The sequence below is a fragment of the Malus sylvestris genome, chromosome 1 (genome assembly GCF_916048215.2).
Source record: "Malus sylvestris chromosome 1, drMalSylv7.2, whole genome shotgun sequence".
Classification (NCBI taxonomy): Eukaryota; Viridiplantae; Streptophyta; class Magnoliopsida; order Rosales; family Rosaceae; genus Malus; species Malus sylvestris.
Window position 1 is genome coordinate 8,305,853 of NC_062260.1, and position 27,616 is coordinate 8,333,468.

Consider the following 27,616-nt stretch of genomic DNA (forward strand, 5'->3'; position numbering starts at 1 on the left):
CCCGATCCCGACATACATCGAAAATTGACACGTGGCAAAGGAAAAAAAATAACGTTCGTTGAATATGACATACCATACGGAAAGAAATACTTTAACTACAACCCAAAATAAAAGAAGGTGGCTAGTTCTTCACAAGATATTTACAAATATATGCATCCTAAAAGAAGCATAATCTTTGCTTTACTAAGAACAAGCTTAAGGTGCTCAAAAGAAAGTCCCAAAAGATAAAATACAAGATAGGAAGTAGGGGTAACCTAACACTCCAAATCTCTGATAATTGAACTGCTACCCCACCTACGAACCCTTCCAAAGCTACTCAAACTTGTTACCTGAAAGATCAATGCCTACACCATCGGAATGGTGCACCAGGCAAACAACAACCCGGATAAGTTATGAAACTTATGTGAGCGACAATAATACAAAGTATATGATACTAATAATAAAACCAGCCATCAATCATAATTTATAAACCTTGAACATAAATCATGCATAAGAAATTAATACCAAACCTTGCAAACTCCGAAGGAGTCACATAGACATCTAACGGTTTTTCTAAATCAAAACTAAAAGTTCTCGAAGCCAAAATTCACGGATACACTCAAAACTAGAGATAGAGAGATGTCGTTCGGCCGAAGCCTACGCAAGTAATCAAATAGGAAGTGGCCCTCCAAAGTGGATCAACCAAGTAGAGCCACCCTTGAGAAAGTAAACAAGTAGGTAGTGACCCCCCAACGCGGATTAACCAAGCAGAGTCACTCCTACAACTATTGGGAAGTGATCACCCAATGCGGATTAACCAAGCATGATCACCCCTAAATGTGTATGGCCATACCTAGGATATAAGGATCACCTAACGCGGATTAACTAAGTGCGATCCACAATTAGTATGGTCCCCTAACGTGGATTAACCAAGCAGGACCATCCATGTACCATTGCTACGTGGTGTAGACTTAGTGTCACCTAAACCCAATGACACTAGGGTAACGGTCCTTTACAATCCCTCATGTTTATCAAACCATCAAATGTATATTTCAAAACACAATCCATCAACAATTCAAATATCTAAGTCACATAATGTTTCATAAGTAGATCGATGACAACTTTATAACAACAATTATTTAGCATAAGACCTATTTTAAGAATTCATGGTGTAACCACAAAGTATATTAGTATGGAAGATTTCAAAGTAATAACCATATCACATAAATTAAAATCATTCAAATGAGGTCCACACTAACGCACTCTAGCATGGAATTCAAGGCATCAAGCTTTATCACCGCCTAAAACAAAGCACAATTCCACATTTAGGTTTCTCTCGATAAATTCACATACCCAAAACTCTCATAAGTCTCCCACAACGACATTTAATGAGAATCAAACCGTCGATCAAAGATATGGTCCATGATCTTACATCACTTGCTCCGTAAGATCCAACCACTAGATTTTCACTAGTAAGCAAGGTATTAAATATCGATAATATCGGAAATATCGGTAGTCTGAAAACGCGGAAATATCGATGGAAATATCGGGATAATATCGATATCGATAAAAATTACATGGAAACCACGGAAATTGTAAGAAAAACTTGGAAATTTTTATTGAAACTTTGCAGGATGTTTATTTAGTCAATTATCTATTAGTTTATCATAAAAAATTGGAAGGAAATGCATTGCATGATGGATTTAACATTATCAAGTTGATTATATAGCGAGCTGGCAAACATTGTGAGTGTAGAAAATATGTAGTAATTAATGAAAGAAGTTTAAACACACCATAATCATTTATATATAATGAATTAGTACAATATTTTACACTTTATACATTGCATGATATTAACAATTTAATGCTCATTTGTACAACTAAATATATGCAACTCGACAAGATTTAGACATGAGTGAGTGAGAAACAAAAAAAATGAATCACATTGAACGCTCTAAAACAAAAAGATAGATATGCGAATTATTGGAGAGCATGGTTACCCCCCTCATTTTGTTCAATGTGATTCATTTCTTTATTAATTTAGACATGAGTGAGGGATGTAACCACGTCTCAATGTAAAATTCCCCTCAATGTGATTCATTTCTTTATTAATTTAGAAATGGTTACCCCCCGTTCAATGTGTTCAATTTAGACATGGTTACCCCCCTCATTTTAATCATATTGGAGAGCATGATTTAGATATAGTCATGAAGAAATGACTATGCATTTTAGGAGAATTTAGACATAGTCATGAAGAAATGAATCACAAAAAGATAGATATGTGAGATTAGAAATGCAACACGTGAGGGATTTGCAAATGACTGCTTAAAATGAGTCATTAACAAATTTCTTTTACATATCTTTGTAATGTTCATGTGATACATTTCTAATTCCTCCTATTTAACTTTGTGCGACAGGTTTCTTCTTCATTTGCCTAAAATGCATGCCTTGTAGTTTGGGAGTCTCTCACCCAAACATGCATGTAGTATTGGGTGTGGTAACTATTTGTAATAACTTTTTATAGTGGAAACTCAACTTCCTTTAATATGCAAGCATATATGCTCCAGATCCATGAAGAAAACTAAGGTTTCAACCCCAAAATTAATTGGCAATAAGAGTTATGACACAACTCCTAATAAACTTTGTGAGGAATTTCTTAATTAACTCTCCGATTTGGAACTTTTCTTACATCCATGCAGTAAGATGAGGAAAAAAGAACTTTGCTTCTAGTAGTTATCCCACATTGGCTGTGCAATAGAACTGAGCAAGCAAACAAGCCTATAAAAGCTAGTTTGCATACCACATCGGCTGTGCAATAGAAGTGAGCAAGCAAACAGGTCTATAAAAGCCACATTCCAAAGCTGACGAAGGCATTCTTTTCTCAATCTTTTGGCTAAGATCGGATGTGGTATCTGTTATTGTTAGTTTAATATTTTCAGTATTTTAATTATTTTTGAAGTATTTCGTGATATTATTGGTAATATCGCGATATTATCGATATTATCGATAATATCGCGATATTTTGACGAAAACTTCTTGGATACCTATTAAAATATCGGTAAAGCAAAAAATCGATAATATCGGCGAAATATCGTCGATATTATCGATATTTAAAACCTTGCTAGTAAGTCCCTATGGTCCTTAACAATATCTACAATAGCATACTAAAATTTAGTGTCAATTCAATGGTAAGATCGTCAATTGTTAAAATATTCAAGTGGCGGACCTTATCGAAAATATACTCAACCAACAACATTTCATAAATTGAATGTCACACATCTAAAATTCGACTTTTTCCAAAAATTCTCAAATTTTACAAGAATGAAGATCTCAACAAGTAGAGTAAACTTTATACCTAAGGCTGAGTCCAATTTGGCCAGGAAGGCCCTCAAATTGGCTCGCACCCGTCGAAACCTTAAGGTGAGTGTTCTTCAATTTGGCTTCCTTGGTGTTCCTACGCTCCAACCACCATTTGGGTCTTGTTCCTAGGTCCAAGGGAAGTTGATTAAGGGTGATGATGAATGGTGATACTCACTGGAATGACGAATTGTTGTCGAAAACCCCTGGGTTCTCTGGTGGAGTTCTACCCGAATTAGACCTTAAAAATCATTGATTTTTGGTGGAGATGGAAGGAAGAAGATAGTTGAGCAAGTCACATGTGAAGGAGATAGAAAAATTAGTTGAGAAATGGAGGAATTGGCCAGAAATTGGCCGGTTTGAAAATGGGTTGGTGGAGCCGCATGGTTCACGAAATAAGGGGGGGAAGTGTCACTTCCCTCCTCCCTAATAGATCCTTTCTAACCCTCTAAAATCTGATTGGTTTTTCTTTTTCTTTTTTTTTATTTATTTTTTAAAACTAACTTAACCTTTAACCCACAATCTATAGTTCACAACTTCAAACGTCCGTAACTATACCGTTATAATTCGGACTCACAAACGGCTTTCGCCTATGCATTCGTGGGTACGAGATCTATTTAAAAACACTAGTTGTAACTTTGAAATGTCAACAAAAGATAAAGATTGATTATGAAACTTCCAACTCGATAACTAATCAATTACTAAACTTAAAATTAACAGAATTAAAATTAACTAATAAAGATAACGTAATCGCGAAATACGAATTTAAAATACGAGATACGTAATAAATGGTGAAATTCCGGGGATGGGATTTCACATCACGGCTCTTGAGGATAGGCAAAATCTGGGCCAGCCACATGGGATAATTCGAACGGTCAAGCTTGATATTGACGACACTGGTCATGGCAAAAGAGAAAGAGGTGATGGAAGTATTAGCAACGGGGAAGGGGAATGATTGGTTTGAGTGGTGAAGTTGGTGTTGTTGTTTTCAGCCATGGAAGTGACGATGGGTTGGAAAAAAATATTGGATCGTTTTTCGTTAGATTGTAGGGCTCAATACCATGTAAAAGCTTTAGAATACTAGGGTTTTCAACTCAGTTGCATACCCATATAATGATGGGTTGCAGTATATTTATACACATCAATTTCAGATTACAAGTAGGGTTTTGGATACCTTATTTACATGGAGATCTTTGAATTCAAAATACAAAATCACAACAGACTTATCTTTGAACTATTCAAACTAAAACCTGACCTAGCAATTTTATCCTATGAAGAGTTTGTTTCGAAGTTGAGTTTCTGATAAGATTGACTCGGTCTAATAGATTATTTTGGACCCATAATTAGGTTTTTCTTACCCTTTACCATCTCATTTTAGAAAACGATCGTAATCAAATCCAATGGGATCATAAAGTGGACAAGGTTATTGATAACCGTAGGTGGGATAAAGAGAAATTAGCGCAACTTGTCGATAACTATATTTTTATTAAGATTTGTAGTATCCCTATTCCTTTGCAACAAACTGAAAACAAGTTGATTTGGGGCCCTTAGCAAATGGCAAGCTTTCAGTTAAGACTGCAACTTGGTTGCAAATGGATAACCATGCCTTGTCTACTGTGCAGAATCTTCTCAATATTCTCTGGAAGCAAACCCTCTCCCCTAAGTTAAAATCTTCGGTTGGTTTCTTATTAAAGGTAAGCTTCGAACTAAAGCTAGATTGAGTAGATTTATTAATAACATTGATATGAGTTGTCCATTCTGTAAAATTAATGGGGAGGATAAGGATCATATCTTTTTACATTGCAATTTTGTTGGGTAAGTGTGGAACTTGCTAATGTTGACTCACTTAGATATACTCCAGCAAGTAACAGTGTGGTGGATTGGTTGAACAATCTTCCTCATAAGGATGAAAAGGACTTTAAGTATTTTTAGCAAAGCTTTTAATGGTTTTCCTACAAATCTGCAACGACAGGTGTGGAGCCTAAAGTAATTCCAAAAATTCTAGAGGTTATGCGTGGATTTTTGCTCAAGAAAGACATGATTGCCCTCATTAAATGGGCAGGCTTCTCAGATCGAGCAGCTCAACACCCATGAAGGTCCATGCAGCTGAATACGATTGCCCACAACTCACCTGCCTATGATAAGGAAAAGTCAAAGCATTAAAGAGGATTAATTATCCGAATCCTATCTTTAATACATTCTCAATTGAATATTAACTCAATTCAAGTAAGTAATATCTATTTAAATCAATTAAGGATATTTATACCATTATCTCAATATATTATTTCCTATTTAATATCTTGAGAATATTCTCTCCAAAAATCTTGGCCAATAGGATGCTGCCATGTGTAGGGTAAAACCCTAACACCATGGTCGGCCACTCCTTTATAAATATCTTCATCTTTATCAAATTCTGGTAAGCTTTTGCTACCCTAAAAAACCCTAAACACTTACTATTTTTAGAGAAACTAATTTAGGTATCGGAGATCCATTGGCCTAACCCCCTTCCCCCACACCTTGCGGGAGTGTGAGGTTTAGGTCTTTGATCAAAGATGTTGATTATTTTACAGATGCATTTTTATCAATGCAAGAGATGGCAAAAATTTGCATTGACAACATAAATGGTATCATTTTTAGAAGTGAAAATCCTATTTGTAACCGAACTTACTTTAGGACAATTTCGGTTGCTAATGAGTTCTTTAAGGAAAATGTGCTGTGTAGTGATCGAGCTAGAACCTTGAGCTCAATTGATATCATTAAATGTTGTAAGCTGACCCTTCTTTTTGTTAAAATCAATTTTGAGGGTCTGTCATTAACTCAGCTGCAGCTAGAGGATTTGTTATTAGGAATGAGATGGGGAATCCTTTGATTGCAGGAGCTTTAAACTTGGGGTCTAATTCCATTAATGTGGCATATGCCTTAGCACTCTGAGAAGCTATCTATTGGACGAAAAGGAAGAATTTTTCCCAAAGTATCGTTCAGGGCGACTCCAAGCTTATCATCAATGCTATTCAAGGGAAGTGCGAACTTGAGGTCCATCCTTGAAGATGTCAAGTGGTGCGCCACTGTGTTTCAGAAAGTTAGGTGGTGTCATATCTTTAGGGAAGCTAACTTTGTGGCTGGCTTTAACTTCTATTGGTATCAAGTATGTACATCTTCATATTTGGGATGCATGTATCCTGGTTGACGGTTCGAATGCTCTGTTGTTTGATGCTTCTGGAATTGGTTGTACTAGACGTTCCTCTATTTAATGAATTCCTTTCCTAAAAAAAGAAAATTAAAGGAGACTTTCTTAAAATTGAGACTTTTTATGATTTCTCCATCACCTCATATTTTTGCACAATAACATGAGGTATAAAGAGTCATACTTTTGAGTGAGTCTCATTAGCATTTCTTTTCTTTTGAGTAATACAACTTAGCTTCGCCTTCTTATAAACAATTTGCACAAATTTAAGTACGGTGCAAGTAGCGTATTGTCTTTGAAGGTTAGACTCTTTTTTGTCCACTCTCTCTTTTTATTGTAAATTACGGTAGAATATCGGTTTAATAAAAATAAATGATTATATTATTGGGCACTCCATATATTGTTTCACTCTAATTAATGACTAAAACTAATATTAAAACGCATGTGTCACTTAATATTCTTGTTTATTGATATTCTTGTTCTAATCTTGTAAATAAAGGGTCTTAGGTTCTAATCTTGTGTAAATAAAAGGTCTTAGGTTCTAAAAAAGAAATTTTGTTGGCAGATAAATGTTTGCTCGCAACATAAGCCACCTTAGGCCTAGCAGGGGTGGATGACCCCACACAGTTTTTTGGTAGAAAAAAATCTTGTAATATTAGCATTAACGCTGATAGGGATTTTACCACCTGCAAAGTAGGGATAAAAACACTTTAAAATACTTGCAAGAGGACAAGGTTATCGTAGTATAGCAGCTCAAGCAAGGTCGATCTCCACAGGGATTGAATGAATAATTTATGTTAAAACCAATCTTAATTAATTATTTGAAAACAAAGTTTGGAAGAGGGTGGTTTTATGACCTAAATTAAGAAAAACGAATTTAATTAAAAACAATTAAATAAATTGGGAAAATAAATAAAACAAAAGACAATAGTTTTTTATTTTTTTTTATTTTTTTTAACAACCCAAGGCTAAGAAGCCAAACAGAAACAAGAAAGCCTACTCCGAGGCAAACACAACGAAACTAAACACAAAGCAAAGCAGTGAGCGGGGATACAAACCACAGATACTTGCACACAGTAAAAGTGTCACCCCAACCCACCACAAACGGCTAATGAGGACAAGGAAGACCATCACTACATAAAACATGAACTAACGAAGATGGGGGTCTATCAACCCACACAATATCACGCATCTCTGTAAGACCAGCTGACGCAAGAACATTTGCTGCCATATTGGCTGATCTTGGCACCCAAGACCAGCGACAGTTCTGGAAAGCCGTACCCAACCTTTGAGCCCTAGCCAAAATGGGGAAAGCCTTCCAACTGCCATTTTCAAGAGAACCATTTAAACAAGAAATAGCCTGAAGAGAGTCAGATTCAATGATAACAGAGCTGAACCCCAATGAGGTACCCAATTCACAGCCGCGAAGAATCGCAATAGACTCAGCCACTAAAGAAGAAGGAGCTAAAAGAGAGGACCTTACCGCAGCCTGAAAAAAGCCCGCCTTCCTGTCTAGCCACCACCCCCACAAAACCCATCCGCAAACATTTAGACCAGCTAGCGTCCACATTGATCTTAACAAAAGGAGAAGAAAAAGGACACCACCTGACACTATCAGCCTCCCGAGGACCCAACACTGGCCGATTAACACCCAAATTCGACGCAACATGCAAGAAATTCTCGAAAGCAGTCGACAAAGCAAAGATAACCTTAGAGGGGTTGATAGAAACCTGATTAAACAAAAAATCACATCGAGCTTTCCAAATGAACCAGCAAGTAAAAGCTACGTAAGCCTGGAACCACTTCCTATCAGCCGAAGATCCCAGATTAGAAGACAACACAGCCTACAACCACAGAGCCCACGAATCGATACTGGCTGTGTCCACTTTATAATTCAGAGCACCACCAAACCAAATAGCCGCCACCCAAGGACAGCGAAGAAAGACATGCTCCACAGATTCATCAGCACACCGACATAGAGGACATGAGGGTGAGGAGGATAATCTCCTTTTAAAAAGAGCCACACAAGTAGGCAGGCCAAGATGCAACGATACCCATAAGAAGTGCCGAATTTTGGGAGGCACTTCCAGCTTCCAAATGCTAGTCCACAAATTTTTTGGAATCGAACGAACTACAGGCAGGCAATGATCCCTGACATCTAAAGCTCGAGTTTGAAGCCACATGTACCCCGATTTCACAGAATATTTACCATTCCGGTTTGTAGCCCAAACAAGTCGATCCTTCCTCATCGAGTCTCCAATAAGCGTTTCCTGAATAGCCCTTTGATCCTCCATAGAGAGAAATGGTCTTAGGAATTCAAAATCCCATTGCCGAGAAGAAGAGTCAATGAGGGAGCTAACCCGTAAATTTTTCGTAACTTCAACCTCACCAAGCGGCATAGGGTCCCCCGAAGGTAATAAGGGCAGCCACCTGTCCACCCAAACCCTCACATCTTCCCCACCCATGATTTGCCAATGAGATCCGATGGCAATAAGCTCCCTGCCCGAGAGAAGACTGGACCAAGCCCACGACGCCTTTGCCCCATTTTTAGCCTCCCAAAATGAGCAATGCGGGAAGTACTGGGCCTTAATAACCTGAGCCCATAATGAATTCGACTCAGTAATTAACCTCCAGCACTGCTTAGCTAGTAAAACATCATTAAATTCTTGAAAATTCCTGAAACCCATGCCACCCCGATCCTTAGAAAGGCCTAAGACCTCCTTAGACACCCAGTGAATCTTACGGTCTTCCCTGTGGCTTCCCCACCAAAACTTCGCAACCATGGCATCCAATTCAAGGCAAACAACAACAGGAAATTTAAAGATGCTCATAGGATAAGCAGGAATAGCATGGACCACAGCCTTAAGCAAGACTTCTCTTCCCGCCCGCGACAAAGTGCTTTGCTTCCACCCTTGGAGCTTCCCCAAAATTCTCCCCTTCACATAAGCAAGGCCACGCTTTTTCGAACGACCCCAAATAGCAGGGACACCAGCTGCCAATTTGGGTGGCATACTTGGTATGTCAGTGGTGGATCATCCAGGCACAAAAGACAATAGTTTTGAAAATAAATTTGAACACTAGGGTTCCGCCGTCACTTTAACAATCCTACGTAGTTCTTCCAATTACTTATGACTTACACATGCATATTTAAAGATTAGGTTTTCCTAATGTATGCCCTACTTGGAACCTCCAACATAGAACGTATATCTAACATGCAACCCGTCCGTGGCGTCCAGATCGAATGTGAACGTGCAAGACTCATTAAGTTTTGTGAAATCCTTTTGAAAAACCATACAACCCTTAAGACGTGTCGTCCATCCTAAGAAGTTACACATATTAATCACAAGAAGCCAGCGCCAATTTCAGGGACAGCCCTCCGCCAAAATTGCATCAAATTACTTTTTTAAATATCGTAATGGTGGCCAATCATCAAGACAATTAGACAGTTTAAAGTATAGTGATTAATAATTCAAAACTTGCATGCATAATATCATAAGTAAATTGAAAAGAAACTACATATTCTTGCTAAGGCTTGTGGCCTCGCCCTAGCAAACGAAACTAGTTATGAATAATCATAAAACAAAACATTATTAAAGACATGGATAGAAAACATCTTGAAAATAAACTTGAATTGTCAAAAGCCCTCTAAAGCCAAAGTATTGCTTTCTCCCCTCTCTTTAACCCAATGGCTAAATATCTTATTTATACTAATACAAAATAAAACCCTAAAAGGTCTTAGAATAAAACTAGGAAACATAATAAAATAATAAAACAGAAAATAAAAGGTTTCTTATTTAAACTAAAATTCAGACTTCTCAGAAAATTCATCTTTTGACTGACCAAATCAACTCCGATTTTGTCCCAAAATGTCTCTTTCTAAAGATGAAGACGTCCCCTACAAATCCTCAGAATGAATCTTTCTCAAAATATGCCATATTGACCTTCAAAATACCCAATCGTCCAAAAAAGTCAATCTGGGAAAGCTGCGCGCTGGACCTTAATTTCATCGCCACAGTCAAACGGCTTGGTAGAAAAATCTGGAATTTTGATACAATCATCTTGAAAGGTACATGAACATCCTCCAATTAGAATCACTCCAAAATTCATCCGTTTGATCACTTTCTGCTCCAGAGGAAGTCGAATATCCTACATTGAGAATACATAACAAAGTATCAAAATTCTACCAAAATAACTAATAAATTAATACTAAGATTAGGGTAAAATATATAGTATAATATCGCCTCATCAAACGCTTTCATTTGCTACTATCAAAGTTGAAAGAGCATTTTAGGCCATGAAATTTTGAACAATCGGTTGGGAGATTTTATTTTTATAGAGAGAGATATTTGATTGTATTGGTAATGAAATTGTCATGCAATGCTTTTAAAACATGAAAAAGAATGGAGAAATATTGTAATATGTTGTATGAAATATGGATTAATATATTAGTATTGTTTTAGTAAAGTATTTAGAAATGGTCTCTGAGATTGTCCATCATCCATTATTTTGATCATTCCATTAAAAACTCCATTAAGTGGTCCAGGAGCTCATGCCGGAACCTGAGATTTTTGGTTGGAAGTTTGAGCAATTTTCAAAGCTTCGTAACTCAATCGTTTCTTAACCAAATTCGACCCATAATATATCAAAATGAAGATAGGAAAGTGTTGAACAAGAGTTATACTTATTTGGAAGCCTAATAGTTGCCAGAGATGGCCGAAAATAGCCTAAAAGGTGACTAGTTCGTAGGAAAACTGGAAAACTCGCCGAAAATTGGGTAAACTTAACGTTCATAACTTCTTCAATACTCAACGAAATCGAGTGACTCAAAACGAAAATCATACTTCTCGACTAGACAAAGAGAATGATACATTTATTAATGGCTAACTCATGGTTTGGCCAAAAAAGGGCTCGAAATGTGACTAGTCTGTGGGAAAATTGGAAAACTCGCTAAAAACTGGATAAACTTTAAACGTTCATAACTTCTTCAATACTTAACGAAATCGAGTGATTCAAAAACAAAAATCATACCTCTCGGCAAGACAAAGAGAATGGTACATTTCTCGATGGTTAACACGCTGTGGTTTGGTAACAAAATATCCTGAAAGGTGACTGGTTCGTGGGAAACTGAAAAACTCGCCGGAAACTAGGTAACCTTTAAACGTTCATAACTTTTTCAATACTCATCGAAATTGAGTGATTCAAAACTAAAAATCATACTTCTTGACGAGAAGAAGAGAATACTGCCTTTCTTGACAGCTAACTCAACGTGGTTTGGCCGGAAAATGGTTCGACAGTGGCTATCTTGGTCTCATCAAGTTAGCCACTTTCGAGCGGTTTTTCGACCAAACCATGGCGAGTTAGAGAAATGTACCATTCTCTTCATCTCGTCGAGAAGTATGATTTTTGGTTTTGGATTACTCAATTACGTTGAGTATTGAAGAAGTTATGAAAGTTTAAAGTTCACCCAGTTTCCGGCGAGTTTTACAATTTTCCCACGAACCAGTCATCCTTCAGGCTATTTTTCGGCCATCTCGGAAGTCATTGGGCTTCTAAATATGTATAATCTTGTTCAACACTTTCTTATTTTCATTTTGATATATTATGGGTCGAATTTGGTTAAGAAACGATTGAGTTACGAAGTTTTATAAATTGTCCAAACTTCTGGCCAAAAATCTCAGTTTCTGGTATAAGCTCCGAGACCACTTAACGGAGTTTTTAACATGATGATCAAAATAATGGGTGGTGGACAATCTCAGGGACCATTTCTATTGATTTTTAATCCTAGGGACCAAAATGATGTGTTATACAAATTTTAGGACCATATTGGCTACAAACCAAAAAAGAAAGTAGAAAAGCATAATTAGGATTCATATTTCAAAATAACCTGTACTCAAAACGACGTCATTTGACTGTGAGTCGGGACTGCCCGGCCCCCCGTGTCTTCCCCAAAGTAGAAGCAAAAGACGATTCCAAATCACTGGAAAAATCTCCTACGGTCTCTCTCTCAGCCTCCCAAGGTCGCCGCCAAAAATGGCGGCCGGAAAGCAAAAAGCTCCGGCGCCGCCGAGCGCAGAGAAAATAAACTCAAGGGTCTGGTTCTACTCCCTTCTACTCACACTCCAGTACGGAGCTCAACCCCTCATCTCCAAACGCTTCACCAGGTACTCCCACCCCTTCCTCGATCTCTAAGATCCCCCAATCACCGATTGATTCTCTAAAACTTGTACATGTTGTCTGTAATTTCTTCTCGCAGTAGAGAAGTGATCGTGACGTCATCGGTCCTGACGTGCGAGATAGCCAAGATTATCTGTGCCCTAATTTTCATGGCTAGAGACGGCAGCTTGAAGAAGGTGTACAGAGAGTGGACGTTGGTTGGTGCACTGACCGCCTCGGGGCTTCCCGCCGCCATTTACGCATTGCAGAATAGTTTGCTGCAGATTTCTTACAAGAACCTTGATTCGCTCACCTTTTCAATGCTCAACCAGACTAAAATCATTTTCACTGCTCTCTTTACGTATTTGATTTTGAGGTATGTGGAATGGATACATTGTAAGGTCCAAATATTCGTGCCGGGTTAAGTAGCTATGGTAGTTTTTAAAGAGCTCTAAGGCATTTGAATATTGATGATATAGTACTCATTAGACTGAATTTGTCGTGGTTTGAGCCTAAGATATGTCGCTATTCAGTTTCTAGTTTATGAATTAGCTGAATGTGAGTTGATTCAGAGAGTTCCGAGCGTATGAGATCACCCATTAGATTTATATTTGAGTGCAATCTGTCATGTGTAGGCAGAAGCAATCGATTCAACAAATTGGTGCGCTCGTTTTATTGATTATGGCTGCTGTTCTTTTAAGTTTTGGGGAAGGCTCCAAAAAAGGGACTAGTAGTGGCAGTTCTGACCAAATATTGTTTAGAGGGATAATTCCTGTCCTGGTGGCCTCTGTACTCTCAGGTTTGGCATCCTCTTTGTGTCAATGGGCTTCCCAGGTGAGCAAAAAGTTTCGGATCCTGTAGTTTGAAGGCGCTGTTTCCCAGTCTCGTCAATTTAACTTTGTTGCTCTTATATTCCAGGTTAAGAAACACTCATCGTATTTGATGACTGTAGAGATGTCTGTTGTGGGAAGTTTATGCCTGTTGGCCAGTACCTCTAAATCTCCAGATGGAGAAGCCATCAGAATACATGGATTTTTTTATGGATGGACTATGATGACTTGGGTAATGATCATCACTGTATTTTTTGGATCTTTGTTTGACTCCTTTGGGGCTATATTCGGATGAGGGATTTGAAAGTACCAAAGAAAATTGGGATAAGTTAGTTACAAATGAACCAAAAAACAATAGATTGAGGGATTTTACTTGAACTGTAATCATTACAAATACCATAGAAAGGATTCACACGTGACTGCTTTCAAGTAGTCATTTAGAGTGCCCCTTTAAAGTCGTTGTATCTAAGTCATTTCAAACCCTCCACGAAATCTTTTGTACTGTGTCTCTAATTAATTTAGCCTAAATCCCTTGGTACCTGCAATTCCCTTGTCGAATCATAATTGGAGTTTCTTTAATTGCTTAGTAACACCCATGCAATAATCAAAACCACCAGAGACCATTGGTTTTGTTTGGAAGGCAGACTGAAAAGATATCGTCATATGAAAGAAATTATTGTTTGTCGTCAGCTCATGGATTCAATTAAAAGGGAAACATTTTGGATGGTCATGCTGCTTCTCTATGGTTTGCTGTTCCTGTAGATATCCATCCGCATGTTGTCTGTTTTCCTCTTTTTTTCTTTTTTTCTTTCCTGGTGTTCTTGAGACTGATTTGTAACCATAGAAACCATATAGTCCCTTTTGTAAACACAATTATACAGTCGGTCTATTTTTTTACAATTTGTTTCCAAGTTTAAGTTGCTCTCTTAAGAGGTCGCACTTGGTGTGATGGCAAGTGCCTTCGCCCATGAGCGGTAGGTCTCGGGTTCGAGACTTGAGAGCAGCCTCTCCATAAATGGGGGTAAGGCTAGCCGACATTCACCTCTCCCAGACCCTGCGTAAAGCGGGAGCCTTGTGCACTGGGTACGACCTACGACCTTTTAAGTTGCTCTCTTAGTGGGCTCTAATTCTATTTCTGTGCAAAACTGTCTTATTTTAATTATTGGACTATATCTGTGGGAAGTAATTATCTTACGTTAAGCAAAACGGTGCATAGTGGGTTCTTCTTTTTTTTTGTATTTGAAACATCTTGCATCACCAAGGAAAATAAATAAATAAAGGAAGTACCGCCCATCCCAAATATTATTGAGAAGATATACTTTTTTAATAAATAGTACTTAGCAAAGAAAACAAATGTAATGTTTTCTCTGTTAAATATGATTTGCATACCTTTCCAAATAATATTTTTGTTCTGTTTTTTTTTTCTTTCCAGATCCCAGTCATGTCCAATGCCCTTGGTGGAATTCTTGTTGGCCTAGTCACAAGTTATGCTGGTGGCGTGAAAAAGGCAAGTTTAACAAAACAAGGATAACAATAGCAGTTATTCGATGCTCTCAACCTCACTCACTATTAGCTTTATTTGAAATTTCGTTGCAAACTTAGGCTGAACGCGAAGAGAAATAAAACCCTGACATTGTTTATGAATTCACTGTTATGCTTGATCACTAGAATCAACATGCTGCTTACTTTAAGAAAATAATAGCTAGGTTACCTTGATCTGCTTTATTCGCGGAACATCTCAATCATATCTCTCTAGTTCTTAAGTTTCATACTGATCTTCATTCACATATCTTTGAAAATCTGACAAAATATACAGAATTGTTTGGTAAGTTAATCTAATCCTTTGGGATACACTTATAGTTTCTGAGTGATCATTTTGGTGAGAACGGCTGGGAAGATAACTCCCTCTAGATTTACACAAACTTCTTATACAGTTATATTCTTGCAAGGCCTATTAAGTTTTAAAAGTACTTACCGCGGAAGCTCTAACATGATTGCAGGGGTTTGTTATTGTTTCTGCTCTTCTTGTTACTGCTATGCTGCAGTTCATTTTTGAAGGGAAACCACCTTCACTATATTGTCTCCTGGCTCTTCCTCTCGTGGCCAGCAGCATTTCAATATACCAGAAGTATCCATACCGTGTTAAAAAGAAAGAAGCTTAAATCGTATTGCAACATCGGGGGAGTTGTTTTAACCCTGATCACAAACGGCTTTAAATGGTTGGACATATTGTAATTTATAGATGCCAGAACGGTAGAGAGCTATTGGAATTTATTCGATTTTACCTTCTAGTTAAGGGAATTCAATCACGCATTGTATTTGGCTTAAGCATGACCTCTTTGGCCCGTGTCGGAACCGATACGAAGGTAATTGTAATATTTTCTTGTTGTAATAGTGCAACAGATCAATGAAGATCTTTTAGATGATAAAATTTCTGCTACTGTGGAGTATAGAAGATTGCTGGTTACAGACAAGGAAATGCTCAGAATTTGGCTAGACACCAATTTGAGCGTATGGCCTTGAATCCTAGTGCAACGGAGGAAAACTCGAGGTCATCTGGTTCCATCTCTGGTTTGCTAAATTACATTTAGCTTTGCCTAAATCTCTTACCCAAGTTTACAATTGGCCACGTGCTCTAATCTTCTTAGTTACGGGCCCCACCCCGTCTCCTCTAGATATGTCTCCGCGCGTACCCTGACAACCAAGGAACGTTTCCTCTCCCCTCCCCAGCCGTGTTCAGTTAAGATGTGAAATTATCTCTGTATGAATATAAGAACGGCAACAGTTATTGCAGCCGAGTAACCGTGATTATTTACCCATAACTGTTTATGCTTATACTAAAATAATCGTTTACCCGTTGGGTAATTGCCTAAACGGTTATACTCATGCCCATAACCGTTTATAAACGGTTAGCCATATCCATTTAACTATAACCGTTTATAAATGGTTACCTGGTTATAGCTACGGTTAATACCCATAACCACCTATTTAAATTTCACGAGTAAACAGTTATATCCATAACCATTTATTTATCTAAACGGTTACCCATAACCGCAACCGTAAAGTTTAAATGGGCAGGTAACCACAATATTTTGCCCATCCCCAAGTGGGAGAGCGCGTCACCAAAATCATTTACTTGTCAAGAGAAACGCATTGTCGATACGCGATCAATGATGCATGGATATCATAGTTGTCAACAAAAAGTAGGGATACATTACTCTCTTCTAAAACCCGGTGGAAAACTACGGTTCATTAACAGTGCTGTTTCGGTTTCATCCCTCATTTTCTTCATGATTTTTCAGCTTTAGCGAGATTGTGCGGTAAATTGACCATTTTGCCCTTCATCATATGTGTTGCCCGTGCCTGCTGCTCGTGTGGCTTTCGCGTTTTGTGGGAAAAATGCTGGAAGCATCTTTCATTTTCCCTTTCCTCTTCTTTTCTCCTCTCTCTCTCTGTCTGTGTTTGCCCTTGTTTCTATCGCTGTACCTCTTTTGTTTCCATTCCAATCTGATCATTTGTGAATGTGGTTTAAGTGTGCTTCCCGTTGTTTTCCAGAAACGAATCGCACTGTTTTAGGTACGTTGGTTCATTTGTTTCTCTATTTTCTATTTGGTTAGGAAGAAAAAAAAACTTCAATTAATTGTTGTAAGATTCTGGTCTTTGCGTTTTTTCTCCACGTTTTCTTTATTTTTGTGTGTTTCGTCTGATTTCGTTATTTTGTTGCATGAAATATTCATCTTCCAATTTTAGGGTATATTTGCGTGATCTTGCAAGCCTTTTCTGGGTGAAGTATATAATTTATGTTTTTGCTGTTAGATTTCTTCTTCTTCTTCTTTTTTTTTTTTTTTTTTTTTTGGGGCAAATTTTTAGATTTGGCTAGTCTTTTGTTTGTAGTTCAGTTTTTTGCGTGAAAATTCAAAAAAGAAGAAATGCTTTTGGTTAATTTTTGGAGTTTCCTTTGGCTATTTGGTGGATTTTTAGATTTAGGTCTTCTTTTGTGTGCTGTTCAATTTCTATGTTAAAATTGGAAGAAAAAAAAATAAAAAAGAGAAATGGCGATAGGTTAATTTTTGGGGTTTCCTTTCTTTGTTTGGCTTTTTAGCATGTGAGTGATTTCGTTGTTTTGCTGAGGAATGGATATGGTTAGAGCAACTCCATCCTTGGAACCCTCCTCAGGCAATTCACTATTTAATCCACCATGTGAACAGTAACTGCCTTTTACATATCCACCTTGCACTTGAATAGCCTTGTCAATAGGAAATCAAATATTTATTAATTTTCTTTTACAAAATAATACTAAATAATTTTTTTTGTAATTTCGGATAAGATGTTTTAAATCGTTCTCGTTGCGTCACATGTTATTTACCCAAAACGACTATATTGGTTGTAGGTTTCGATAAGATTTTTATCCAATGTCATCGTGCCACGTGTCGTTATCTTTTTAGAATATTTGAAGATAGATTTCGATCAGATTTTAAATCGTTCTCGTTGCGCCACGTGTCATTATCTAAAAAGATAATTATTGGTGATGGATTTCGATAAGATTTTTATCCAATGCCGTCGTGCCACTTGTTGTTATCTTTTCAGAATCTTTTAAAATAGATTTCGATCAGATTTTTAACGAATGACAGCATGTGACGTGGCACTATCTACAACCTAATCATTTCAGAATCCTCCATATAATCCATCATCAATCCTTTTAAATCTTACACCAATTTTCTCAATATCTCTATCATTATTCATAGTTTCTGCTTCATTCTTCACTAAATCAAAATCTGTATCATTATTCATAGTTTCTACTTACAATGTCTTCTTCTTCTTCAAGCATGATGTGGGAAATCGATCAAGAAGATAAAGAATTGTTTAACTAATCTGAAGGAATATTCAATCTCCATATAGCCCAAAATGAGAAGGAAAAGGATGATGAGAGGAGAATGAGAGATGACGAAGCAAGAATGGCCAGAGACTCACATTCTCGTCGAGTCATCCAAGCTGTGGCTCATATATGCAGGCCCACCCGTTCCAAAAACCTTAATAGAAGCAGGCAACAACGAGGTGATGAGCTGTTGGATGATTATTTTGTTCATAATAATGCATTTCCTGATATGTACTTCAGACGTCGTTTTAGAATGGAACGACATTTGTTTAACAAAATCATGATTGCTGTTTGCAACCATGATTCTTACTTTGTGCAAAAGAAGGATGTTTGTGGTGCTATGGGTCTCATTTCCAAGCAAAAAATTACTGCTGCGCTACGGATGCTTGCTTATGGAGCAGCTGCAGACCAAGTGGATGAGATAGCGAGGATGGGGAAATCAACCATTCTTGAGTCCCTGATGAGGTTTTGCGGAGCAATCGAATCTATCTACATCGCAGAGTACCTCCGGAAACCTACTCACATGAACTTGGAAAGGTTTCTGAAGAAGGTCGAGATGTGAGGTTTTCTTGGGATGATTGGGAGCATTGATTGTATGCATTGGACGTGGAAAAACTGTCTAAGTGCATGACAAGACTCTTATGGAGACAGAAAATGAGCAAAAAGTATCATTTTGAAGGCAGTGGCATTTTTTGATACATGGATTTGACACGCCTTTTTCGGGGTTCCGGGAGTTCAAAATGACCTCAATGTCCTTGCCCAATACCCATTGTTCAACGATGTCCTGCAAGGAAAGGCACCAAAAGTCACGTATGAGGTCAACAGACGTATGTAGGATGGGCCATACTACCTAGCTGACAACATTTACCCAAGGTGGTCAACATTTGTCAAAACAGTGCCACGTCCGCGAAGTGCAAAGGAAAAACACTTTGCAAGATGTCAAGAGGGGTGCAGGAAGGATGTGGAGTGTTGTTTCGGTATCCTCCAAGCTCGCTGGGTGATCGTTAGGGGTGCTGCCAGATTGTTTGATGTAGAGTCGCTTCAATCCATCATGATGACGTGCATCATTCTTCACAACATGATTATGGAAGATAAGTACGATTATGAAGCCGTTGATGAATATGAGGCAGACACGATGAACAATTCAAGAACACGTATATATTGTACTCATGACGCCACCAATGAGCCCGTGCAACATGAGCCATTAGAAAGGGATGGACGTTATAATGAAAGAGTCATTCAACGATATACTGCATTTCAAAGGCTAGACATGCACAATGCTCGGTAAAATGACTTGATAGTGTAAAGCCTTATACAAGGATATGACCGATGAAAATGGTGAAAGGTATAGAAAAGCGAAGCAAGAGGCGAAGAAAGCTGTGAGAGAAGCTAAGTTAGCGGCTTATGACGATATGTATAAGCGACTAGATACCAAAGAAGGAGAGTTGGTTATCTATAAACTAGCTAGAGCAAGGGAAAAGAAGACAAGAGACCTAAACCAAGTGAGGTGCATCAAGGATGAGGATGGAAAGGTTCTTGCTACAGAGAACGCGGTTAAAGATAGATGGAGAGGTTATTTTCATAATCTTTTCAATGAAGGACATGAAATGAGTGCTTCTTTAGGGGAGTTGAGTAACTCAGAAGAGTGTAGAAACTACTCTTTTTATCGTCGAATCCGGAAGGAAGAAGTGGTTGTAGCTTTGAAGAAGATGAAGCATAGAAAAGCAGTAGGCCCAGATGATATACCAATCGAAGTGTGGAAAGTTTTGGGAGAGACAGGTATAACATGGCTCACTGACCTTTTCAATAGGATTTTGAAAACGAAGAAGATGCCAAATGAGTGGCGAACGAGCACTTTGGTGCCTATCTACAAGAATAAGGGCGACGTACAAAATTGCATGAACTATAGGGGTATTAAGCTAATGAGTCATACAATGAAGCTCTGGGAGAGAGTCATTGAGCATAGATTGAGGCAAGAGACACGGGTTTCGGACAACCAATTCGGGTTCATGCCAGGGCGCTCAACCATGGAGGCAATCTATCTCTTACGAAGATTGATGGAAAGATATAGAGATGGGAAAAAGGATTTACACATGGTCTTTATAGATTTGGAAAAAGCGTATGATAGGGTCCCAAGAGACATTCTTTGGAGGATTTTAGAGAAGAAAGGAGTACGAGTAGCATATATCCAAGCTATAAAGGATATGTATGAAGGAGCAAAGACTGCCGTAAGAACTCATGAAGGACAAACCGAAAGCTTTCCCATAACTGTAGGATTACATCAAGGCTCATCCTTAAGTCCTTACCTTTTTGCGTTGGTAATGGATGAGTTAACAGGACATATTCAAGATGATATTCCTTGGTGTATGCTTTTCGCAGACGATATAGTGTTGATAGATGAAACTCAGGAAGGGGTAAATGCAAAGCTTAACCTTTGGAGAGAAGTGTTGGAATCTAAAGGTCTTCGCCTAAGCCGATCAAAGACAGAATATATGGAGTGCAAGTTCAGTGCAAATGGAGGCCAAAACGAGTTAGGGGTGAGGATCGGAGATCAAGAAATACCAAAGAGCGATCGTTTTCGTTACCTAGGATCTATCTTGCAAAAGAACGGAGAATTAGATGGAGATCTCAACCATAGAATACAAGCTGGATGGATGAAGTGGAATAGTGCATCCGGCGTGTTGTGTGACCGCCGTATGCCACTGAAGCTCAAGGGAAAATTTTATAGGACGGCAATAAGGCCGGCGATGCTGTATGGCACAGAATGTTGGGCGGTGAAGCATCAACACGTACACAAAATGGGTGTAGCGGAGATGAGGATGCTTCGTTGGATGTGTGGGCACACAAGAAAGGATAAGATTAGGAATGAGGATATCCGGAGTAAAGTAGGAGTAGCCGAAATTGAAGGAAAGATGAGAGAAAATCGGTTACGGTGGTTTGGACATGTGCAAAGAAGGCCTACTGACGCTCCGATTAGAAGATGCGACTATGGGATAGAGGTTCAGGGCCGAAGGGGTAGAGGAAGACCTAGGAAAACTTTGGAAGAGAATCTAAGAAAAGACTTAGAGTACTTGGATCTAACGGAGGACATGACACAGGACCGAGCACAATGATCGGATCATATTTATATATATTTTTACTTCGAATTCACTCGTCTTTTCTTAGTTAGTTCCTTATATTTTTGAGCTATTTATGTTATTTTTGTGTTTATAGGATTTGTTATGCAAAGAAAATAAAAATAGAATAAGTGAAATTTTATTCGTGAAAAGCAAATTTAAATTACAATATTGCTAAACCATTGTGACGCTAAATGATAAACCAATATTTAAACTTTATATTTCATCATTTTATATTTCTTTTCTTGTCTAATTTATTTGAAAGCTTTAAGTATTTATGATACTTTTGATATATTGTGTTTGTAGGAGTAACATGATCCAAAGAACTTATTTTTCTGCTATGTGGGGCTGCTAGAAACTAAATGAAAATAAAAGGAGAGCATCGGGAGGAGAATATAGAGGAAAGCAAGCTGCCTTTGCAGCTGGAGGAAAGCAGGTCAGCGACAAAGGGATCCAAGGAAGTCAGAAGAATTAGGGGACAGCAACTGGCAAAGCAGAGAAAATGGAGGAGTCCACACGGGGGACGGAAAAAGAATCCAAAGAAGGGGAAAAAGACTGACAGCTCGCAGAAGAAGGGGGGCCTCGGTGAGAAAGGATAAGAAGACGCAGGAGAAGAGAGAAAAACGGGGGCGGTCTTGGGGGGGAATTAAGGAAAAGGGGGAGCTGCCCTTTGGGCAGCTCGAGAAGGGAGTCAGCGTGAGGGCAGAAGAACAGAGGCAGGGGAGAGACTGACGCGAGAGGACAGGGAAGACTAAGTGTGCGAAAAAAAAAAAATAAGAAATAAGAAGATAGAAGCAGAGAGACTGACGAGAGAGGCAGTGTGCAGAAAACAGGGAGGACAGACCGAGGGCAGAAGCAGCAAGCACTCTCCTCTCTCTCGGTTAAATCTTTCTAAATCTATATTTTATTTCTGTTTTAATAATGTGTAATTAAATTTTATTTTGGCTAGAGGTTAATTCAAAACCATGAATATATTTGTAATATGAATTGATTACCTTCGGTTGTGATTTCATAAGTTGTGATTTCAATTTACTTATCCGTTCGTATAAAAACTGATTTGTGTATGTTGGTTGAGAGTGCACGCTTAATTTACATGCATGAATTTGATGCTAGAATATAAGTGAATTTCACCTAATCGTTATGAACTTATTTTCACAAGTAGTAAAGGTTGCTAGTCACAATCACGTTAAGTAAATTCTTGGCAAGAGTATCATGCTTTTCATAGTTACGAATGCCTCGTCAATGCTTATAGTTTTCACAAAGTTTAATGATCTTTGATTTTATCTCTATTGTGCTTTTCACGTAGGGGACTTTTGAAGAATGTTTGAATTGTTGTATGCGTTTTCCCGTCCAATTCAATAACTTAAGGAAAACTTGAAGATTAAAAAAGTGCTATTCACGGTTAATTTGGAGTATTGAGATTCACAATTTATTAAATGAACAACTGGAAATCATTTTGTATGCAAGTATAACATGTGTGGAGAAGAACCCTCTAGCTAGTCTGTCATTTATCATTTTACCTTAATGTTATGTTTTTGTCAATTCTGTAATTTAATTAAGTTTAATTTACTTTTCATCAAAACCAAACACCCATCCATTATTAAATTATATTATTTAGTTAGTTTTCTTTATTGTTAGTCTTTTAATTCAATTTCCGTCCATTGCAGTTCCTAGTGTCTAATTTGATTGTTTTCATTATTTTGAGTTATCCTAAGTGTGTTTCGAGTTATTAGAGTTTTTAGCCTAGTTTTGTGTCCTTGAGTCTTGTTTAATATTTTTAAATTAATTTAGAATAGATTAGCAATCCCTCCTAATCCCCGGCCTAGAACGATACCCTACTTACATCTATACTACAATTGTCAAAAAGAGGGTTTAATTTGTGTGTCAAGTAATTTTCACATCACACAATGGCGTTCAAAGATTCATATAGCCGATCCCACTCAGTGACTTGGATTTTCCAAGTCTCAAACCGAGAAGTTTTCCTCACTCGGGAAATTAAAGGAATACTACCTCAACCTACATGCTCCACTCACAAAGCTTCAACATACAAGCTTCAACAAAAGAAAATTCAGAGAACTTAGCGAAGAAGGTTTTGGTGTATTCAACACAATACGTTGAAATGAAGGAAAGCTATTTATTGATATCCCCGATAAGTCACAAATATGTACATATACATGAGTCAAAATAAACAAACAAGAGGGAGCCTTCACAAAGGTTGCTTAGGAGAAGTCTCAGCAGTCGGTAGAGCCCCAGAAAGAGCAGGCACTGGAGGGGGATCATTTGGAGCCTCAGTACTGGACAGAACCCTAGAAGGAGGAGGCAGCAGAGGTTGATCATTTGGAGCTTCATTACGCGGTACAGCCCCAGAAGACGAAGGCAATAAATGCCTTTGGAACAAACCCACAAATCTCTGATGATCAAGTAAAACCTGACCATCAGATTTCTTCATCTGGTCAAGCTTCCTCTTCATGTTTGTAGCATAGTCATGTGTGAGCCGGTGCAACTGTTTATTCTCATGCTTGAGCCCTTTAATCTCCTGTTTGAGACTCATCACTTCAGCCGCCAATGATTCAACTTGGCGGGTTCGAGCAAATAGGCGTTGGGCCATGTTAGACACAGAACCTGCACACTGAACACTGAGAGCCAGAGAATCCTTAACAGCCAACTCATCAGACCGTTTGGAAAGTAGTCTGTTATCTTTGGGAGTGAGAAGGTTCCTGGCCACTACCGCAGCGGTCATATCATTCTTCATCACGGAATCCCCAACAGTAAGAGGACCAGTAGGGGAGACGAAGGATGGGCGCCATATGTTGTCTGGATAAGGCGTGGCTGCCTTTTCAACAAGGTTCAAGTCAAAACGACGGTCGGAGGGGTCAGACATTTTCAAAGGTGTTGAAGAGAGAAGAGGTCGGACAAATCAAGATCTTAGAAGTGCAAGAATGGAGCTTCTACTGGTGGAGATTCAAGTGTGCTTTGGAACTTAATGCCAGCCTCTATAAAAATCTGCACTCGACGAAGCTTCAGAAATCGAAGAGGCGTTTGCTTTCTCAAAAGCTGGGCTGCTCAGAGACCACGAGACGTTTGCTTTCTCAAAAGTTGGGCTGCTCAAAGACCACGAAGGCCGATCTCAGAAATCGAAGAGGCTTGCTTTCTCAAAAGCTAGGCTGCTCAGAGACCACGAGGGCCGATCTCAGAAATCGAAGAGGCACCTACTTTTCCAGCCTTGTCAGCACCTGTCAGCTTTGCGGAAATTATGGGCATTATGTCGAAGATTTCTGGTGAAGTAGAAAGCACATGAATCTTACTGTTCAATCACCTACTTCCCACACGCAACATTAGCTCATGGGTACCACATATAACTTTGCCAAAGTTCTCTGACAAAGTTGAGACACGTGAAGCTTGCAGCTCCCACTACACCGCTCTGACCAAGAAGGGTAAAAGAATAGCAAAGAAACAGCACTAACAAAGTTTAGACACATAAATTTTGAAGGTCTAGCTACCATATTATTACCCACAAGGGTAAAGGAACAGTACCACTGCTGGATAATTGGAAAGTCCCTGTGTGTCAACCTCTGTGCTTCGTGGCAAGATAGACTAGCAAACATGCCCAACCTTTTCTCACATTCGAGAAAACACTCCCAACAAGATTGCGTGCTCCAAAATCGAAGAGGCACCGCCCTCCGAATCTCGAGAGCCAGACTCCCAACATGATTACTTTCTCAAATATCGAAGAGACACCGCTCTCCGAATCTCGAGAGCCAGACCCCTAGCAGGATGGCTTTCTCAAAAATTGAAAAGGCATCGTTCTCCGAATCTCGAGAGCCAGATCTCCGACTGGATTGCTTGTTCGAAAACCGAAGAGGCACCATTTTCCCAACTTCAAGAGCCGGATCTTCTTGGATAAAGCTTGTCTGTAATCTTTACACGCAACATCAGCTTTCCAGATACCATAGACCACTTTTTCAAAGTGCTCTGACAAAGTTAAAACATGTGAAGCTGACAGCTCCCACTATCGTGTTATGACCAAGCAGGGTAAAGGAATAACATTACTACTTGTTATTAGGGAGACTCCTATATATGTTGACCTCCATCCCCAACAGACAGGCAGACCTGCAAAAATGCTCAACCCTTCCTCATATCTGAGAGGGCACTCCCAAAGAAGCCTTTCGAAATATTCAGCTTTCTTTCCCCCCGATAATACCTCTGCAAACAAGCTATACTAGAGCAAGAATATCTTATATCATCAGGGTTAAAAGCAAGAGTATCCCATATCATGTTTTTTCCCTGTCTTTTCCTTTGGCCTTGTTCTTACCTACAAGACAAGGAGAAAGAGAGCAATCAGTCAGCACTTGGAATCAAGCTTCCAGTCAGGAACTGACTGCTTGGAACCCCTTACTTGATTACTTACCTGGCATTGCTGTCGAGTACTTATCTTCAACATCTTATGCTTCCAGGGAAGATACCGCATCTGCCTGAGGAACATATAGGGCAAGTGAGAAGGATACAAGGAAGCATGTGGAGACAAGCGTAACAGCACACGTGCCGATACATCCACTACTCTGTCAAAAGCAAAAGTATCCCATATCAGCAGGGTCGAACGTACTATAGATTTGATGGACTTGTTTTGACCCTCAAATTCTTCAGTCGGCCTTATACTCTGGAGGAAACCAGAAAACCCTCCAGCCCAGTTCAAGAATAAGCCTGTGGAAAGTTACTTCTTCAAAAGCAAAAGTATCCCATATCATCTCTTCTCATTTTTCTTCTCTTTATCCTTCATGCTGCCTGCAAGATAGGGTGAATGTGAACAATCAGCCGGAACTCGAAATCAAAGTTCTGATCTGGGACTGATTGCTTGGAGCTCTGATTGCTTACTTTGTCTGTCACCTCTTTCAGCAGATCCCCTAGCTCGGCGACTTGGAGGACTCCTACTACATGGTTTGTATCGCGTTTGACCAAGCCCGAAACTACAAGTAAGCTTCAAGTGAAATTGATACATTACCTTGTGCATCTCCACCAGTTAAAGATACCACCCCTGGATGGAGGAAGAGTACTTCCAGAGAAGATGCCACATCTACCTACGAGACAGATAAGGCAAGTCAAGACGATACCACACTCCGGAACTTAGAAGTTTCGTGATTACGAGATCATTCTCCCACAATATTTCCTAATGTCATTTGTACTAAATCATTCACTTGTACTCACTAAAAGAGAGCTTGAACCTATGTACTTGTGTAAACCCTTCACAATTAATGAGAACTCCTCTATTTCGTGGACGTAGCCAATATGGGTGAACCACGTACATCTGGTGTTTGCTTTCCTATCTCTATCCATTTATATACTTACCCACACTAATGACCGGAGCAATCTAGCGACGATCACAAAAAGCGACCGTTTTCGCTACATAAGATCTATCTTGCAAGAGAACGGAGAATTAGATAGAGATCTCAACCATAGAATACAAGCTGGATGGATGAAGTGTAAGAGTGCATCCGGCGTGTTGTGTGATCGTCGTAGGTCACTGAAGCTCAAGGGAAAATTTTATAGGACGGCAATAAGGCCAGCGATGTTGTATGACACAGAATGTTGGGCGGTGAAGCATCAACACGTACACAAAATGGGTGTAGCGGAGATAAGGATGCTTCGTGGGATGTGTGGGCACACGAGAAAGGAGAAGATTGTGAATGAGGATATCCGAGGTAAAGTAGGAGTAGCCGAAGTTGAAGGAAAGATGAGAGAAAATCGGTTACGGTGGTTTGGACATGTGCAAAGAAGGCCTACTGACGCTCCGGTTCGAAGATGTGACTACGAAACAGAGGTTCGGGGCCGAAGGGGTAGAGGAAGACCTAGGAAAACTTTGGAAGAGACCCTAAGAAAAGACTTAGAGTACTTGGATCTAACGGAAGACATGACACAAAATCGAGCGCAATGGCGTTCTAGGATTCATATAGCCGACCCCACTTAGTGGGAAAAGGCTTTGTTGTTGTTGTTGTTGTTGTGGTATGTTTATGTAATTTTATTTGGTGTGTTTTATTTTAGTTCATTTAGTGAGGTTTTTATTATTTGGTGTGTTTATGTAATTTTATTTGGTGTGTTTATGTCATTTGAATAAAGATTCTCTTAT

At 38.9% G+C, this 27,616-nt stretch overlaps 4 protein-coding genes across 5 annotated transcripts in view; 2 read left to right on the top strand and 2 right to left on the bottom strand.

Annotated features, from left to right (window-relative positions):
- The window catches only part of LOC126584252 (uncharacterized), a 74,411-nt gene extending 47,989 nt beyond the window's left edge, over nucleotides 1–26,422 (bottom strand). The window contains exon 1 of one of the 2 annotated variants that reach the window (XM_050248740.1): nucleotides 26,380–26,422. The gene's annotated coding sequence lies outside the window, so the exon portion shown is untranslated. Of the gene's footprint in view, nucleotides 1–26,367 lie in introns of both variants that reach the window. The other variant, XM_050248777.1, reaches the window with a different exon arrangement.
- LOC126585385 (uncharacterized) overlaps nucleotides 1–27,497 on the top strand; it is a 74,223-nt gene extending 46,726 nt beyond the window's left edge. The window contains exon 2 of the mRNA XM_050249837.1: nucleotides 24,638–27,497. Within this exon, the coding sequence (XP_050105794.1) occupies nucleotides 26,966–27,457 (492 nt within the window). The 5' untranslated portion in view covers nucleotides 24,638–26,965 and the 3' untranslated portion in view covers nucleotides 27,458–27,497. The remainder of the gene's footprint in view (nucleotides 1–24,637) is intronic.
- The window catches only part of LOC126607280 (uncharacterized), a 32,608-nt gene that overhangs the window by 784 nt on the left and 4,208 nt on the right, over nucleotides 1–27,616 (bottom strand). Inside the window, exons 2-4 of the mRNA XM_050274855.1 lie at nucleotides 8,575–9,237; nucleotides 7,999–8,250; nucleotides 7,665–7,880 (exon numbers count right to left, since the gene is read on the bottom strand). Coding sequence (XP_050130812.1) covers nucleotides 7,665–7,880; nucleotides 7,999–8,250; nucleotides 8,575–9,237 — 1,131 coding nt within the window. The remainder of the gene's footprint in view (nucleotides 1–7,664; nucleotides 7,881–7,998; nucleotides 8,251–8,574; nucleotides 9,238–27,616) is intronic.
- Nucleotides 12,420–15,934, top strand: LOC126584173 (UDP-N-acetylglucosamine transporter ROCK1-like). The gene is made up of 6 exons (XM_050248658.1): nucleotides 12,420–12,681; nucleotides 12,774–13,049; nucleotides 13,309–13,507; nucleotides 13,592–13,735; nucleotides 14,936–15,010; nucleotides 15,504–15,934. The coding sequence occupies exons 1-6, from the start codon at nucleotides 12,551–12,553 to the stop codon at nucleotides 15,663–15,665; spliced, it is 987 nt and encodes a 328-aa protein (XP_050104615.1). The 5' UTR covers nucleotides 12,420–12,550; the 3' UTR covers nucleotides 15,666–15,934.

Excerpts from the sequence above, each read along its gene's own strand:
- LOC126584173 (XM_050248658.1), top strand. The coding sequence starts at position 12,551 with ATGGCGGCCGGAAAGCAAAAAGCTCCGGCGCCGCCGAGCGCAGAGAAA. Across the intron at positions 12,682-12,773 it reads ATCTCCAAACGCTTCACCAG|TAGAGAAGTGATCGTGACGT; the intron begins GTACTCCCACCC and ends TTCTTCTCGCAG. Across the intron at positions 13,050-13,308 it reads TTTACGTATTTGATTTTGAG|GCAGAAGCAATCGATTCAAC; the intron begins GTATGTGGAATG and ends TGTCATGTGTAG.